Source organism: Poecilia reticulata, linkage group LG14 (genome assembly GCF_000633615.1).
Source record: "Poecilia reticulata strain Guanapo linkage group LG14, Guppy_female_1.0+MT, whole genome shotgun sequence".
NCBI classification, from domain to species: domain Eukaryota; kingdom Metazoa; phylum Chordata; class Actinopteri; order Cyprinodontiformes; family Poeciliidae; genus Poecilia; species Poecilia reticulata.
The window spans coordinates 24,199,546-24,213,377 of NC_024344.1; the positions used below are offsets into that span (position 1 = coordinate 24,199,546).

The 13,832-nt window shown below is 36.8% G+C and overlaps 1 protein-coding gene across 3 annotated transcripts in view; it reads right to left on the minus strand.

Moving 5' to 3' along the window:
* Positions 1 to 13,832, minus strand: part of arhgef12b (Rho guanine nucleotide exchange factor (GEF) 12b) — a 47,273-nt gene that overhangs the window by 3,757 nt on the left and 29,684 nt on the right. For all 3 annotated transcript variants that reach the window (XR_535441.2, XM_008428522.2, XM_008428520.2), the window contains 21 exons: positions 13,109 to 13,214; positions 12,894 to 13,031; positions 12,767 to 12,799; positions 11,315 to 11,429; positions 11,100 to 11,199; positions 10,786 to 11,001; positions 10,433 to 10,580; positions 9,179 to 9,345; positions 7,400 to 7,546; positions 7,115 to 7,200; positions 6,021 to 6,146; positions 5,789 to 5,903; positions 5,610 to 5,710; positions 4,996 to 5,073; positions 3,942 to 4,017; positions 3,653 to 3,820; positions 2,151 to 2,238; positions 1,990 to 2,070; positions 1,821 to 1,903; positions 421 to 696; positions 190 to 345 (listed from right to left, as the gene is read on the minus strand). Coding sequence is in view for 2 of the 3 variants with exons in the window: in XM_008428522.2 (XP_008426744.1) it covers positions 190 to 345; positions 421 to 696; positions 1,821 to 1,903; positions 1,990 to 2,070; positions 2,151 to 2,238; positions 3,653 to 3,820; positions 3,942 to 4,017; positions 4,996 to 5,073; positions 5,610 to 5,710; positions 5,789 to 5,903; positions 6,021 to 6,146; positions 7,115 to 7,200; positions 7,400 to 7,546; positions 9,179 to 9,345; positions 10,433 to 10,580; positions 10,786 to 11,001; positions 11,100 to 11,199; positions 11,315 to 11,429; positions 12,767 to 12,799; positions 12,894 to 13,031; positions 13,109 to 13,214 (2,604 nt within the window). In the remaining variant the exon portion in view is untranslated. The remainder of the gene's footprint in view (positions 1 to 189; positions 346 to 420; positions 697 to 1,820; positions 1,904 to 1,989; positions 2,071 to 2,150; positions 2,239 to 3,652; positions 3,821 to 3,941; positions 4,018 to 4,995; positions 5,074 to 5,609; positions 5,711 to 5,788; positions 5,904 to 6,020; positions 6,147 to 7,114; positions 7,201 to 7,399; positions 7,547 to 9,178; positions 9,346 to 10,432; positions 10,581 to 10,785; positions 11,002 to 11,099; positions 11,200 to 11,314; positions 11,430 to 12,766; positions 12,800 to 12,893; positions 13,032 to 13,108; positions 13,215 to 13,832) is intronic.

Below are 13,832 nucleotides of genomic sequence, written 5' to 3' on the forward strand. Positions count from 1 at the left end.
CAGTCTTATGCACACCCCTTCAAATAAAGTGTTACCAAAAAAAAGTCTCTGGGTCTCAAAGAATTTGGTCCGTTTGAGAAAAAGAACTACAGCAGGTAAAAATGTATCAAATGTTGGAACTTTGGTCTCCAAATTGAACCAGGCCTATCATACTATCAGGTGTAAAAATGGCTTCAATCGCCGACTCACCATTAGGTTGTGCTGACTCAGACACCCCGGTAAGGCCAGAGGAGAGCTGCAGGTCGTTGTTCTCTGGTCCTGCAGATGATGGTTTGTTCTCTTCTGTTTCCTTCTCTACTTCTCTGCTCATCATGTGGGAGTAAAGAGTCTCCTTCAGCATGGCCACTGCAACAGAAGACTTTGGTTATCATCTACCGGCTTTTCCAGCGTTTGGAATTTAAAGGATCGCCATCGGCTTACGTGTCCGCAGAGCCTCTTCAGCTTTGGAGGAGGGAAAGTTTGACTCCATGTCCTCAACTGGAAGAGCGATGCCCTGGCGGGATCCTTCCTGTAGGAGTCTGTCGGTCAGCTGGCCATCCAGGAAGGCCTCCAACTCAGCTTCGTCCACCTCCTCTTCCTCCCCATCTTCCTCCTGCCTGACGGTAGCCGCCAGCTCCTCTTCCTCATCTTCTGATTTCAAGCCATCAAAGGGATTGATGGGAGATTGAACATCAGGAGAACATGGAGCGTCTTTGTCTAGGACACAGAACAAAACTATTTTGAAGAGCTTAATAAAATAGTAATTTATTTGTTATAATAATATAGAACAGTGGTGTCCAAACTTTTTGCCATGGGAACCAAAACTGGCAGATTTAAACTGACTGGTGGGCCACACAATTCATTAGATTAGAAATGCAAAAACTAATTTACTGTGATTTAGAAATCTTTTTAAACCACTGCTGACCCAAAAGGCTATCATTGTAACTAATAGGAAAATTTTACTGCAGTAGCCACCATTCAGCCCAGAGGGGCAGCAGTGAGTTGGTTTTAGGCCAAATATTCTAATTAAACAAAAATGTCACAAAGAGGGCACCCTTAATACCCAATTTATACAGCTCATCTACAAAAAAAGTTCAATTTGGGGTGTAATTAGTCTTTAAAGAGCTAACTTCTAGATCAGGGATCTGCAACTTGTGGCTCTTAATAACTTCACCCAAAACTGGTAAAGAATTCAGCAATATTTTAAAATGTAAAGGTAATTAAGCCAAAAAATTATATCTTTAACAGTTTTTCCTAAGTGTTTTAATACAATATATGCATAATGTTTTTTCTAAATAATGACACTAATAAAGTAAGGAACATTCTTTGTTTTATGAAATTAACTTTGTTGTTAAACCACTAAACAAAAATAAAGTTGTTTAAAAAACTGAGCAAATTGCCTATAGTGGGTATTATAAAAACAAGTTATCTTGTCTGGAGGAGTCATGTTGCTTTTGGGTAATTAAAATATTTTAAATAAAAAGAAATTTGTGACACTGTAGTATCTCAGCGCACTGATACTTTACACGTTATTAGCTGGAGTTTACACAGCAGCCAGTCCAGGAGCAGCATTTAATTTTCTTGTTGCTGATTGGCTGAACACTCAAGAGTTGAAATAAGGATGATTGCGGATGTTAGCTTCTGTGGTTGCTAATATATTAATCCCTATTAAGGTATATTTGTTGTCTGCCCTATGAAAATAGTCAGTTATATACATTTTTATTTTTTTATTTCTGCCACAGAAATTGGATATTTATTAATGCAGATTCCAACTGATAATTTTTCAATCTAATAATAAAGTGTTAAAACTGAACAGTTTTTTTTCTTGGATCCACAGATACCTGCTGAATGTATGCTTTCAGTCAGCGTCTCACTCTGTTTGGGCATCTCTTGGTTCAGGATCTCAACTGCAACCCGTTCGGCTCTGAAACCAAACAAAACAAAAACATACTGTGAGCAGAGACAAACAAACATCACCATGGAGAGTTGAGGCAGATTCAGTGGACTCACTCTGCCTGAGCTGGAGGCCTGTCGCTGGGGTGAGTTTTGGCCTTCATGGCGTCAGCGCACTGCGTGATCAGACACTGCCACCTGGATGAGCAGAGGCAAACCACATCCAGGTGAGACAGAAAACCTTTAAAAGTGAAATTTAGTCTAGGTTGAAAACTCACGTTCTCCTGTCGGACACCTTTTGCGCCATTAGCTCGTACATCTGGACCCCATTCTCTGACATGGACAGGACAAAGAAGGCCTTGTTGTCTGAAGAGGACAGCCAGTCAGTCAGTTATTTCTCTTCTAAAATTAAAGAACAAACTGTGCTACCTGCACTTCTAATCTGCATTTTTGAATTATGTTTTGGGGGACAAAAATGCAGTTGGCCGGAGAATACTCTGGTTCCTTGAAAAAACAAGCAGAATATCAGTACATCTATATACATATACTACCATTAGCATCCTCCAGGGGACGCTGCTGACTCCTCTGAACCGGGAATAACCAAAGCCATATGCTATGTATTGTTAAATTTGTAGGCTAAGCTTGCAAATTTGAGTCAGAAAAATCTACTGAAACATCTCCCAATGTCTGACTTCCCACTTTGAGAAACTCTTGAGATCCAATATGGCCGCTCCTTCAATCAAGAATAGTTAGCTGAGGTGGAAACATCTTTATTTTGCAAGACAGACTTGTAAGAGAAATTAATGTTACACGAAGCATTTGCAACTATAAACTAAACCAGCAGTAGGACTCCAAAAAATATTTTACTCGAGTTAACTGAGTTAAAAGTCTGTAATTAATGGATTGCAATCAATTGTATTTTAATCGATAAAATAAACATTTTCAATTTAAAAACCCATTTTGTTGCAACAATTTTTAATAAATAGAGATTAACTTAACTCCAGAAATATTTAATGTTGTTAATCAGTTATTTACGTTATTTAACCACAAGATTGATGCAAAGTGCTTGTATACTTACATTTTTCAGATCAAAATTACCTTTTGAAAACTGACAACCTTTAAGCAGGTATTAAACTTACTTTTCCTTAATGCTTCTGTATTAAAAATGTTTTTTTATTGGTCTGATATAATAGTTGTATTTTATGTTTTTATTAGCTATTAGTGGAAAGTGAGTAATTAATCTAACGTGTTTCACTTAGTGATAACATTTATTTTCACTAATATTCTCATTTATTAAATATATTTGTATTCAACTTTCAAATGCTTCTTTTAAAAGAAAAGTTTTTTTTTTAGAAATGTGGACTGTGGATGATGACATTAGTGTTGCTCTTGCGCTTGTGCGTCAGACTTACAGGCGTACCAGAAATGTGTGATAACAAAGGTTCCGGCTCAAAACTTTTGTATGAAAAATTTATTGTGTTAACAAATTTCAACGTGTTAGAATTTATGTAATTGATTAACCAAAATTAACATGTTTAAGACCTGGCCCTAATCTAAAGAAATTAAAAGTGGTGTTTGTATGTGGAATGCACATCTTAAAACGATATTTACAAGAGTATGAGCAATGACTCCTTGGGTGTTGCCATATCGGAATCCCGACTACTCCAACTATGCTAACTGGAACGCTGTTAACTCGGGCTTTTGAATCATTGCAAAATTTCCAGGTATTTGAATTCAAGGTAGTTGGATTCAAGGTATTTGGATTGACTGACAGCCTTACCAGTTGCTACAGGACGAACCAGGACAGTGCTGAGCTTGATGACAGGGCTGAAACTATGCTTGGCGTCCGGAATGCTGGTTAGGTTCTTCCCATGGAACTTGAGAACCAAACGCTCATCCTGTTTCTGAAGTAGAACCATGATGTCCTCCAAAAGAAGCGTGTAGAGCTCTGAAAGGACGTCATGAAACCTCATTTTCATTTTTAGAAGGTTTTGTCTTTGACCACTAATTTAAACACATATAAATCTAACTAAATAGCTGTATTCTCATTTAAGGTTGTTTATATTTACCAATGGTCTTGTCTTTATTGACTTTCCAGGAGAGCGGTCCCTCATATATCATCTCCCTCTTGGTCAAATCCAGATTCTGCAACAAAAAAAAGTTCATAGTAAATACTTTCATTGACAATTAACTGATAAAATACATCTACAACAGTGGATCTTCAACTGTTTCTTTAGTTCATATATGAAATGGAAAGCTGCTTCACAAATTAGCAATGACAAAGGTCTCTTTTTTACTTTATATATTGCTGAAAGTTTTCTAATGTAAACAGATTCACCTAATTAAGGTTTCAATATTAGCTATGTATTTAAAAAAATCATAGGCTCAGTTGTTTGGTTTATCTATCATTGCCTTGAAACATTAAACTAACTGAATAATTAGGAAGATGACACAAAAAAATCTGGAATAAATAGTGAAGAAATGCCAGATTATTCATTGTGCGTAAGATTGGCATGTTTCAGCTGTCAGTCACTCTTTGTTGATTGAAAATGGACTCCAATGGCAGTATGTACTGGAAATCCAGAAAGGGACCCACGATACCTTGTGGAACCCTAAAAGTAAGCGGAGACTGATGATATAAAACAGGCCTGTTTTTGAGTAAAAAAACCCCAACAACAACAACAAGAGTGCCGGTTTTAATGTCTTCGCTGTTTTTAATGTTTTTATCTTTACTTTTTATTTCTTTATTCTCACTGTTTACGTTTTAATGAAGGTTTTAAGGTGTGAGTACCCTTGTTAGATGGCGTTCTAACTAAAACTCTGAAGTTTTAATGTTTTTATCTTTTTTGTTTTTGTTTTAATCTTTTTCAAAATCTTTTTCTCTCTCTCACTGTTTATTTCTGTTTTTATTTTAATTATGTAAAGCACTTTGAAATGCCTTGCTGCTGAAATGTGCTATACAAATAAAATTTGATTGATTGATTGATTGATTGATTGATTGATTGATTGATTGATTGATTGATTGATTGATTGATTGATTGATTGATTGATTGAACAAAAATAGTCTTATGGCTACAATCCATCAATGCTTAGATCATTTTTCATTGAGCAATCGTTTCTCACCCTGAGCTCCAGGATCATGGGGTTTTCACTTTGTTTCAGAGACGAGACGTCGAGTCTTCGCTGATAATCCACTAGTCTCTGTTGAGATAAAACAGAACTCATTAAAAGTTAGTACTTACATTAGTAGATCGAATTTATTTTGTCAAATCGTAGAACAGTTCTTTTTAATGTATTTATTGTATTCTTTTCAAACTAAATCAATATACTTTGTTTTTCCTTTTTCTTTTTCATTTAATTACTTAATTGTATATATTTTGTCTTATTAATTTTACATATATATTTTTCTTATTAATTGAGAAACAATTAGTGGCACATAAATCAAGTTAATCTGGGATGAAATGGATACAAAACACAAATAACACCCAACCAATAAGAGTAAAGTAAAAGAAGAAGGTGATTCAATGAAAGCCATATTGACAATATATACTGCTCAAAAAAATAAAGGGAACACTTCAGTGTTCACTTAAATGTTAAAGTGTTCCCTTTATTTTTTTGAGCAGTGTAGTTTAATTAATGTGAAAATATGACTTTTACTTTGAAAACAGTGATAAGTGACAGATAACCCCCCTCTGCTGATTACTGAATGAGTTTCATGAATATTCTGATGTGTTGACCTGTTTGTTTTCAGCCTCTTTCACAGCCTGGTTGACGTGGTTCAGGATCTTCTTGCAGCATTCTCCAGCTTTCTTCACCTTTTCCTTCTCTTCACCATCCTCTGTGAAAACAGACAAAATAACTTCACAAAGAAAGAACCAAAAAGTTCCCCTATTAGGTATATGTATTATATTCATACCAGTGTATTGTGCAATATTGTCCAGTAGGAGCGGGTACTTTGTCATTCTTTGCATTTCTACAGGAATTATGTCTTTTAGCTGCAGCCTGCGACACAAGCGGTTGCTCTCAGCTTCCTGAAAATCAAATATTGGTAAAAATATCCTTTACAAAATAAATAGAGTAATACTTTCTTTAATCAGAAATAAAGCCAGCATCCAAGGAAACCACTGTGGTGATGATGTTGTGCTGACCTGCATGAATAGGTTGAACCTCTGGTGTTTTTTCTGCCTGGTCTTGATGAGCTCCAGCGCATACGGCTGGTTGCTGCAGAACGTTCCTGTCGCTTTTTTTATCTTCTCCTCTTCCTCCTCGCTGAACTAAAGCACATTTATATTCAAATCATTCAATGCTGCTTCATTTTATGACACAACATACCCTCATTTTTTCATGGGAATCTTAAATGTTTCAACTAAAACTTATGGCAAAAAATAAAGTAGGTCAAAGTTACTTCAATAGAGTTTGACGTAACTGTAAAAAATCTTTTAGATTATTTCCACAACTGAGGTCACTTTTTAAGAAATGAAAGGATGCTTTCTAGACGCTGCTTTCCTAAACTTTGTTTCCAGCAAAGTTTAACTGAAATATAAAAAAGACAACCGAATTAAATAAAAACGATTATTAATGGGGAACAACCGTAGTGTGCATTAATAGAACTAACTAAAACATACTGAAAATATAGATATAATATCCTTCGTTTTTGTGTTTATAAATCTATTTTATTATCCTTCTGGCTTTTTCTGGAGCAGAACTAGGACTCACGTCTCACACAAATGAAATTAAAGTCAGATAAAACTTTGAAAACTATACAAAATGTATTAGATTTAATTCCACTTATGGAAAAGGTACAAATCTGATTTTGATTTTTTTTTTTTTTTTTAGAAAAAAAAAGTCACATTTACCAGCTGTGTGAACGTAACCTTACTTTCACAAACAAATATTCTGCATATGTTCAGGTATGAAACAGCGCTGTATTTGTTCGGTCTGAACCGAACGGGCTGTACCTAATACAAGTTTCATGTACTGCTACCTTCCTAGTATTTACAGTAAATTCTAATTATTGCCAGTTGTCTCTGAAAAAGTTTTAATAAGGCCAGGAAAGTAAAAAATACTACTGAGAAATGATAATGTGAATCATTAGAAAATGTTTTCTAGTTGAAACTAAACAAATTCAAAAATCAAGTTAGGATTTTGTAGTAATATGTATTGTCTGAGATTTCTGCTCATTTTACATAGAAAGCACTCTGAAAATTGAATGGGACTGTGTTTTTTATAGAAAGAGTCTTACCCATGCCAGGAGATCATCTCCAATCTGACCAATCACAGAGGTCTCACTCCTCTTCCTGACGGCGGCCATTTGCTCCGTTATTGAAACTATCAAACAGTGAGAGGAAACCTCATTGTTACTGGTGACATCTTTATCAGCAAGAAATACACAAACTGCACAATACGTGGTCAAGTTTGGTTGTAACAACTGGACTTTGTAAAGGTTTTGAATGTTTCTTAGCAAGCAGAGTTGTTGAATTGAGCCATCCGTCACCAGGAAGCCTCTAATGTAATACAGTGACATTACCATGCAGCTGAATGATTTCCTCCAGGTTAATGAAGATGTGCTTTATGTCATCAGGCGGAAGAATGCCGTGTCTGCTCAGTCTCTGGCAGAAGACGCCGTCCAGCACCCGCAGCTTACGCAGGTGAGCGCGCTCAGTGATGAACAGCTCTAAGAGATGGAGAGATGAACTCAGTCAGGTTTGGAAATAAACATGCTGCATTTCGGATGGTTCAGTATTAGAGATGCACAAATATGAACATTTAGAGTATGAATAGGATGTGGGAGTAAATAAGCAAGTCATCTTCCCACCTGTTTTCAAGCTAAATGCATTTTTGTTTGTGTCTAAATACAGTGTTACTATATAAAACATGAACTGGATAATTCAGATAATCTCTTTACTGCATGTATATTACTGTATATATATATATGTGCACATATATATATTTTCTTAAGGGGAATAATATGCATTTTGTTTTTTAATATGGTTCAAAATAAAGCAATATATTAAACAAAACTATGAAAATTTAAGCTAATATTGATATATAAATTAATGTTCCTGATATGGCTGACAACCAATATTTAGTAATATTACATATTTTAAGGCTGCAACTAACAATTATTATTAGTAATCGATTATTCTGACGACAAATAAAAAAAGTTAGAATTTTGTGCTAATTTTTTTTATTTAACCACTTAAATAGTTCTTATACAATATTAGAAAGATGCAAATAAACACATAATTTATTTTTTATTAAAATAAGAAAACATATTTTATTGCTTAAAATGCAATAACATGGGCTGCACAGTGGCGCAGTTGGTAGAGCTGTTGTCTTGCAGCAAGAAGGTTCTAGGTTCGATTCCCGGCCCCGGTCTTTCTGCATGGAGTTTGCATGTTCTCCCTGTGCATGCGTGGGTTTTCTCCGGGTACTCCGGTTTCCTCCCACAGTCCAAAAACATGACTGTCAGGTTAATTGGCCTCTCCAAATTGTCCCTAGGTGTGAGTGTGTGTGTGTGTGAGCATGGTTGTTTGTCTCTGTGTGGCCAGGTCGACAGACCGGTGACCTGTCCAGGGTGACCCCGCCTCTCGCCCAGAACGTTAGCTGGAGGCACCAGCACCCCTCCTGACCCCATTAGGGACAAGGGTGTAAAGAAAATGGATGGATGGATGCAATAACATGTGATTCCTAGATCAAGCTTGATCCTTTGTAGCAAAGGAAACACAACATGTGAAACACTCAGTCATTTCTGCTTGACTTAACATCATTGATTATTTTTTGGATTACCTAAGTGGATAACAAAAGGTGCTGAATAGAAAACATTATCTTTATTTTGATTTTTAAAGAACTTGAGCCAGGTGAAGTTAAAAGTGCAACTTGAAGAGTTCTGGGTAGAACATAGACAAAAGATTTTTTTCAATCTTAAAATTTATATATTTTTTGTACAATTCTGGCTCATTTACAGTTCAGAGTGTGTTGTCCTTTCAGCAAATGGCCCTTTTTAGAGTCTGTGTACTCCAGTTAACGATTAATTGAGTACTAAATTAGTTGACTATTACTTCAACAATTAATTCATCACGATTAATCAGATTAATCATTTCACGACTATTTTGTGAAAAAAACTACCACTCTGTAGAAACACAACAGCAACAAGATGGAAATAAACATCTGTTTTTAATAATGGTCCAGTTTTACTTCTGGGAATGAAGCTGATATGTAAAAAAGAAAAACTTACCAACATTGCCTAATTCTGATGTTAATGATGCTTTATTGTGCATCCCTACTGAAAATGCTGTCGCCTCACCGTTGATGACTTCCTGCCGCTGGATCTCTTTTGAAGTGAGACTTGCCAAGACGCCTCGAGGGACGAGTTTCTGCCAGTTCAGAGGGTCCTCCTCACTCTCCACCTCTCCTGCCTGGTCGTCCTCGCTCTGGAAGTCAGCTGAACCCACCGTGGGCTGAATTTCCATCCTGTTGCCAGACAGAAACTATTATAGAAAACTTTACAAAAAGAAAACATTAGCTGATAAAATACTTTAGGGATGCAGCTAATAATTATTATAGTATTTCGATTGATTATTCTGATGACTAATCGGAGAAAAAGATTCGCACATGCTGCAGATGTTTCATTTCAAGCTTGTATTATGCAAAATTAAAAGTATATTAAAAGATGCAAATGAACCAATACTTCAATTATTTTTCTAAATAAGAAAATAAACATTTTATTGCCTAAAATACATCAACATAGCATTCCTTTAACACTTGATTATTTGTAGCAAAGTGTGCATCTGCAGCTAAAAAAAATTCTAACATCAGTTTCCAACTGGTTAATTTTGCATAAACCGATTAATACTTTAATAGTAAAAAGTGCTTAATAGAAGAATTTTTTACAGAATCTGAACCAAGTGAAGCTAAAACGTCCTCTTGAGGAATTCTGGTTGAACATATTTACAGACAAAGAAGGTTTTAATAAATTAAGCCAAATCACTTAAAAAAACCTTGCTGTTTTTGGCAACAAGTTAATGTTTTTTTGTGTCTGGAAAATTATCCGTTTCAAAAAACCCCAAATTATCAAGTCACACTGTGCCGTTACCTAGCAACTCATGTTTGGTCAGTGGCTGCTGGAAAAGACAAGTATTTTGTCCAGAAACCACTTGGTGCATTATTGTTGGCTGTGTGGGAGGCTCCACTAATGCTTTTCAAAGATGTATGGTTGTACAACTGCGCATCTGTTAGCAGTCATTTTCATGTGAGTGCAAACACAGCCCTAAAACAGCTCACTGTGAAAGGAGCTCACAATGAAAAACCAGAACAGAGCAAACACTAATTTTATTATCTAAGATTGATTTTGGCAAAAAAATATGTAATGAACATGTTTTATATAGTCATTATCTGTTCAAGGAAGCATGATAGGTCACTTTTAAAGTAATAATATTCAAAACTTTCCTTAAAGGTGTAATAAACATTGTCAACTTTGTCTTAGGTTCACAGGAATACATGTTACCAAAAGACCTGCTGCATGTCTCATCTATTAAAGGCTGCTCAGGGGAAAACTTACCTGAAGGCATCCTGGTCGTCCTCTCGGTGGTCAAGACTGGACGGGCTGAAGTCAAACTGAGTGCTGATTGGACTAGAGAGGCCGTCCTGGTGTTCTCCTGCCTGCAGGCCGTCACTGAGTCTCGACTGGATGCAAAATGGAGAGACACCTGCATGGAAAAGAAAAAATAAATAAAAACCATATGGTGCAGAATGGATTTGTAGCTTCTGTTTTATTAAATAATATCACAGTTTTTTATTAACCAGAGAACATTAACTTTAGCATTGATTTAACTGCTGCTGTAATCTTCTGTAACTCAGAAAATTACAAGTTTTCTTAAACCTGCAAATGAACAAGAAGCAGATAAATCTTACTGGAGTCTGTTTCTTGTCCAGTCGAGTCGGCGGAGCTGGGACCCAGGGAGGCGACAGAGATGGTGGACTGGGTGCTGGTGTCCGACCCCTGGCTGAGCTGATTCGCTCGGCTGCGTCCAGGGTTCGAGGCAGGATGGTCGGCTGGTTCAGGGATAACAAAGGCCGGCTGAGAGAACTTTGGAGAGCGCTGCTTATTGAGCTCCACAGACTTAACCACTGCACAGAGACAACACATGCAAACAGGTAGAACTGCAGTATGTTTGTATATATTAATAATTACAGTTAATGAGACCAATAAAAAAGTTTTTCCTTACCCAAAGTGGAGTCCACTCTGCTCAAACGTCGAGGAGGAACAAGGAGGTTGGGAAACCGAGGCTTCTTCCAATCACCATCTTTTTCAGGTTTGCTTCCTCTCTATGTGCAAAACAATAAAGAAAAATAAAGATCTGATTATAAGACCGCTGAATGAAAAGGTGAATTCACTTTCTTCACTGAATCAGTGAAAATTATGAGAATAAGGATGCTGTACCTTAATCTTAGGCAGGAAGGTGATGCGTGCACGTTTTTGTTCAAGGCCGCGAGGCTCCTTCACTTTCACCCCAAGATGCTTCATGTAGGTCAGAATCACATACTGCATAGCTTGGCTGCACAAATCAGACAGAAAACACAATGTTAGGTAATATACGGAAATCAAATACTGTGAAAAAAATATTTGTATCCTTAAATACTGTTTTTACTGTTTTGACACTTAAATGTTTCAAATCATCAAAGATAAGCAGAGTAACTACAAAGCCCTGTTTTCAAAGTTTATGGAATTAGGTTTTTATCAGAAATCAAGGAAAACGCACACATTTATTTGATTCTTGCTTTATAGCGCAGGTTGTTTTTCTGTTAGTAGGGTCCAAAAAAACATATGACTAGAAGCTCAAATGTCTAAAACTTAATTTCATGTTAAAAAACACATTAAATAACCATAGAAAAGACCAAAAAATAAAATGGCCCAGTTTTTTAATATCCCTAGTCACATAATTCTGTGACTGTCATAGCTGTAATGTGACTGTAGAGACTGCTGTTTCTTCTGCAGAAAAAGATAGAAAGACAGACAGAATGGTAGAGCAAGGGATAAAACAAATGATAGAAGGAACGAACTATATAACAAACAATCAAACACTGGCAGAACTAATGAACAAACAACAGAAAGAGCAAACAGATAGAAAAAAAACAATGACAGAAAGAACAAATGATGGATAGTGGAAAAAAGTGGGACTCTTTAAGCCTTTAAGAACCTCCTACTCTTTCCCCATTCACAACTTCATCACTACAATGCTTGTCCATAATCCCACAGCTGTTCTTAAGAACTCACCAAACTTGGAGTTCCACCAAGTGTTAGCTAATTGCTGCTGCCACTAGTCTGAAGGAGCTGAGTGTGGGAGTAATGGTCTGTGAGGCAGAAGCCTCGCTACAGACTGCAGGTCTTATGGGAATCTTTGTGTAAATAGGTAGCACTTTGCGAGAGCAAGCACTTAGGCACCCCAGAATGGTTGCCATGGAGATTAAAGGATTTCTCAAACATACGGGAAAGAATCAAGGCAACATTCCAGATACGTTTTTGATGAGGGAATAACCTTATAGCTAAAAATACTTCATTTTACATAATAGCCCTCATTAAAAACTATTGTTTTCTGTTAACTCAGATTATTTGTGTAATATTGAAATATTAAATATACTGAAACATTTTTCTTCTGCAGCAATATTTAGCTGGAATTAAAAGTGCTTCTGCACAGCACTGTAGACCAATATTTACAGGTAACACACAAGTATTTATAAACAGGCATTTCATGCATAACCAGATAAAATTTGCAGCGTCTCAATTAGAAATGAAAAAGCAGAACAGAAACTAAGATACTTTGCAAAAACAGATTTATCTGACTGCCCAGCAGCTGACTAATGATGCATGAAAAGAAAAAGTCCCTGATCTCACCACTTCTCCTCCTCTGAGGCTTGAGTCGTCGGCCTGCAACACACACGCACACACACACACACACATACACATTAACGTCTGAGGATAAATGAGTGCTTTTTTATAGAGTTTGCACTCAGACACTCACAGGATATCCTCGATTTTGGCGAGGATGTGTTCTGCACAGGCGCATTCCTTCTCCAGCGCCGGCTGGTCCTTCCCCCGCTCCAAGTCCAGTTTGGACAGCTCGTCTTCAGCCAGGGTCAGACCCATGCTGCGCTTCTGTCTGCAGCGCAAAGACCACCGGTTTAACTCCTTCTGTGTCTCTGAGGGAAACCTTTCCATTTCTCCTGCGGATGTTACCTGAAGTCCTCCAGGTTCTTGAGCAGGTCTGACAGAAGAGAGTCTTGTAACACCTGAGTGTATTGTTTACACAGATCCTCTGGGATCAGCTCCAGCCGTCGCTTCTCTGAAACACAAACAACCAACAAGAACCATCAACAGTCACATCAGTCAGGTTCTTTCACAGAAAGAACTGGTGAGGTTAGAACGTTTAATAAAATTTTGGGGAAGAAAATGCACGCATCCATTAGGGAGGCAACATACTTAATCAAATATTATGTAAAAGTCAAATTTTGCACATTTTTGTACTTTCGTTTTGAACTCCACTTCTTCTAAAAATATCCAAAGCTTTTTAAAAAAAAAAAAACACCACCCAGCCATTTTTTGGCAATAAGTTAATGTTTTGAAGTGAATGTTTTGCACTGTCACATAGCAAAACAAGTCCAGCCCCATTAACTAAGTAAGTAAGTAAGTAAGCTTTATTTCTATAGCACTTTTCACAGACCAGGATCACAAAGTGCTGCACAAAGTATAAAAAATAAAACAAATTAAAAACAACATACAAACAATAAAACACAGTAGTACACTAAAAAGCAAGATTAAAAAAGTGGGTCTTAAGTTGTTTCCTGAAAGTGTCTATGCAATGTAGAGATCGAATGGTGCAAGGTAGCTCATTCCATAGGCGGGGCGCCACAGCTTTAAAAGATCTGTCTCCACGAGTCTTAAAAAAGGTCAGAGGAACCGT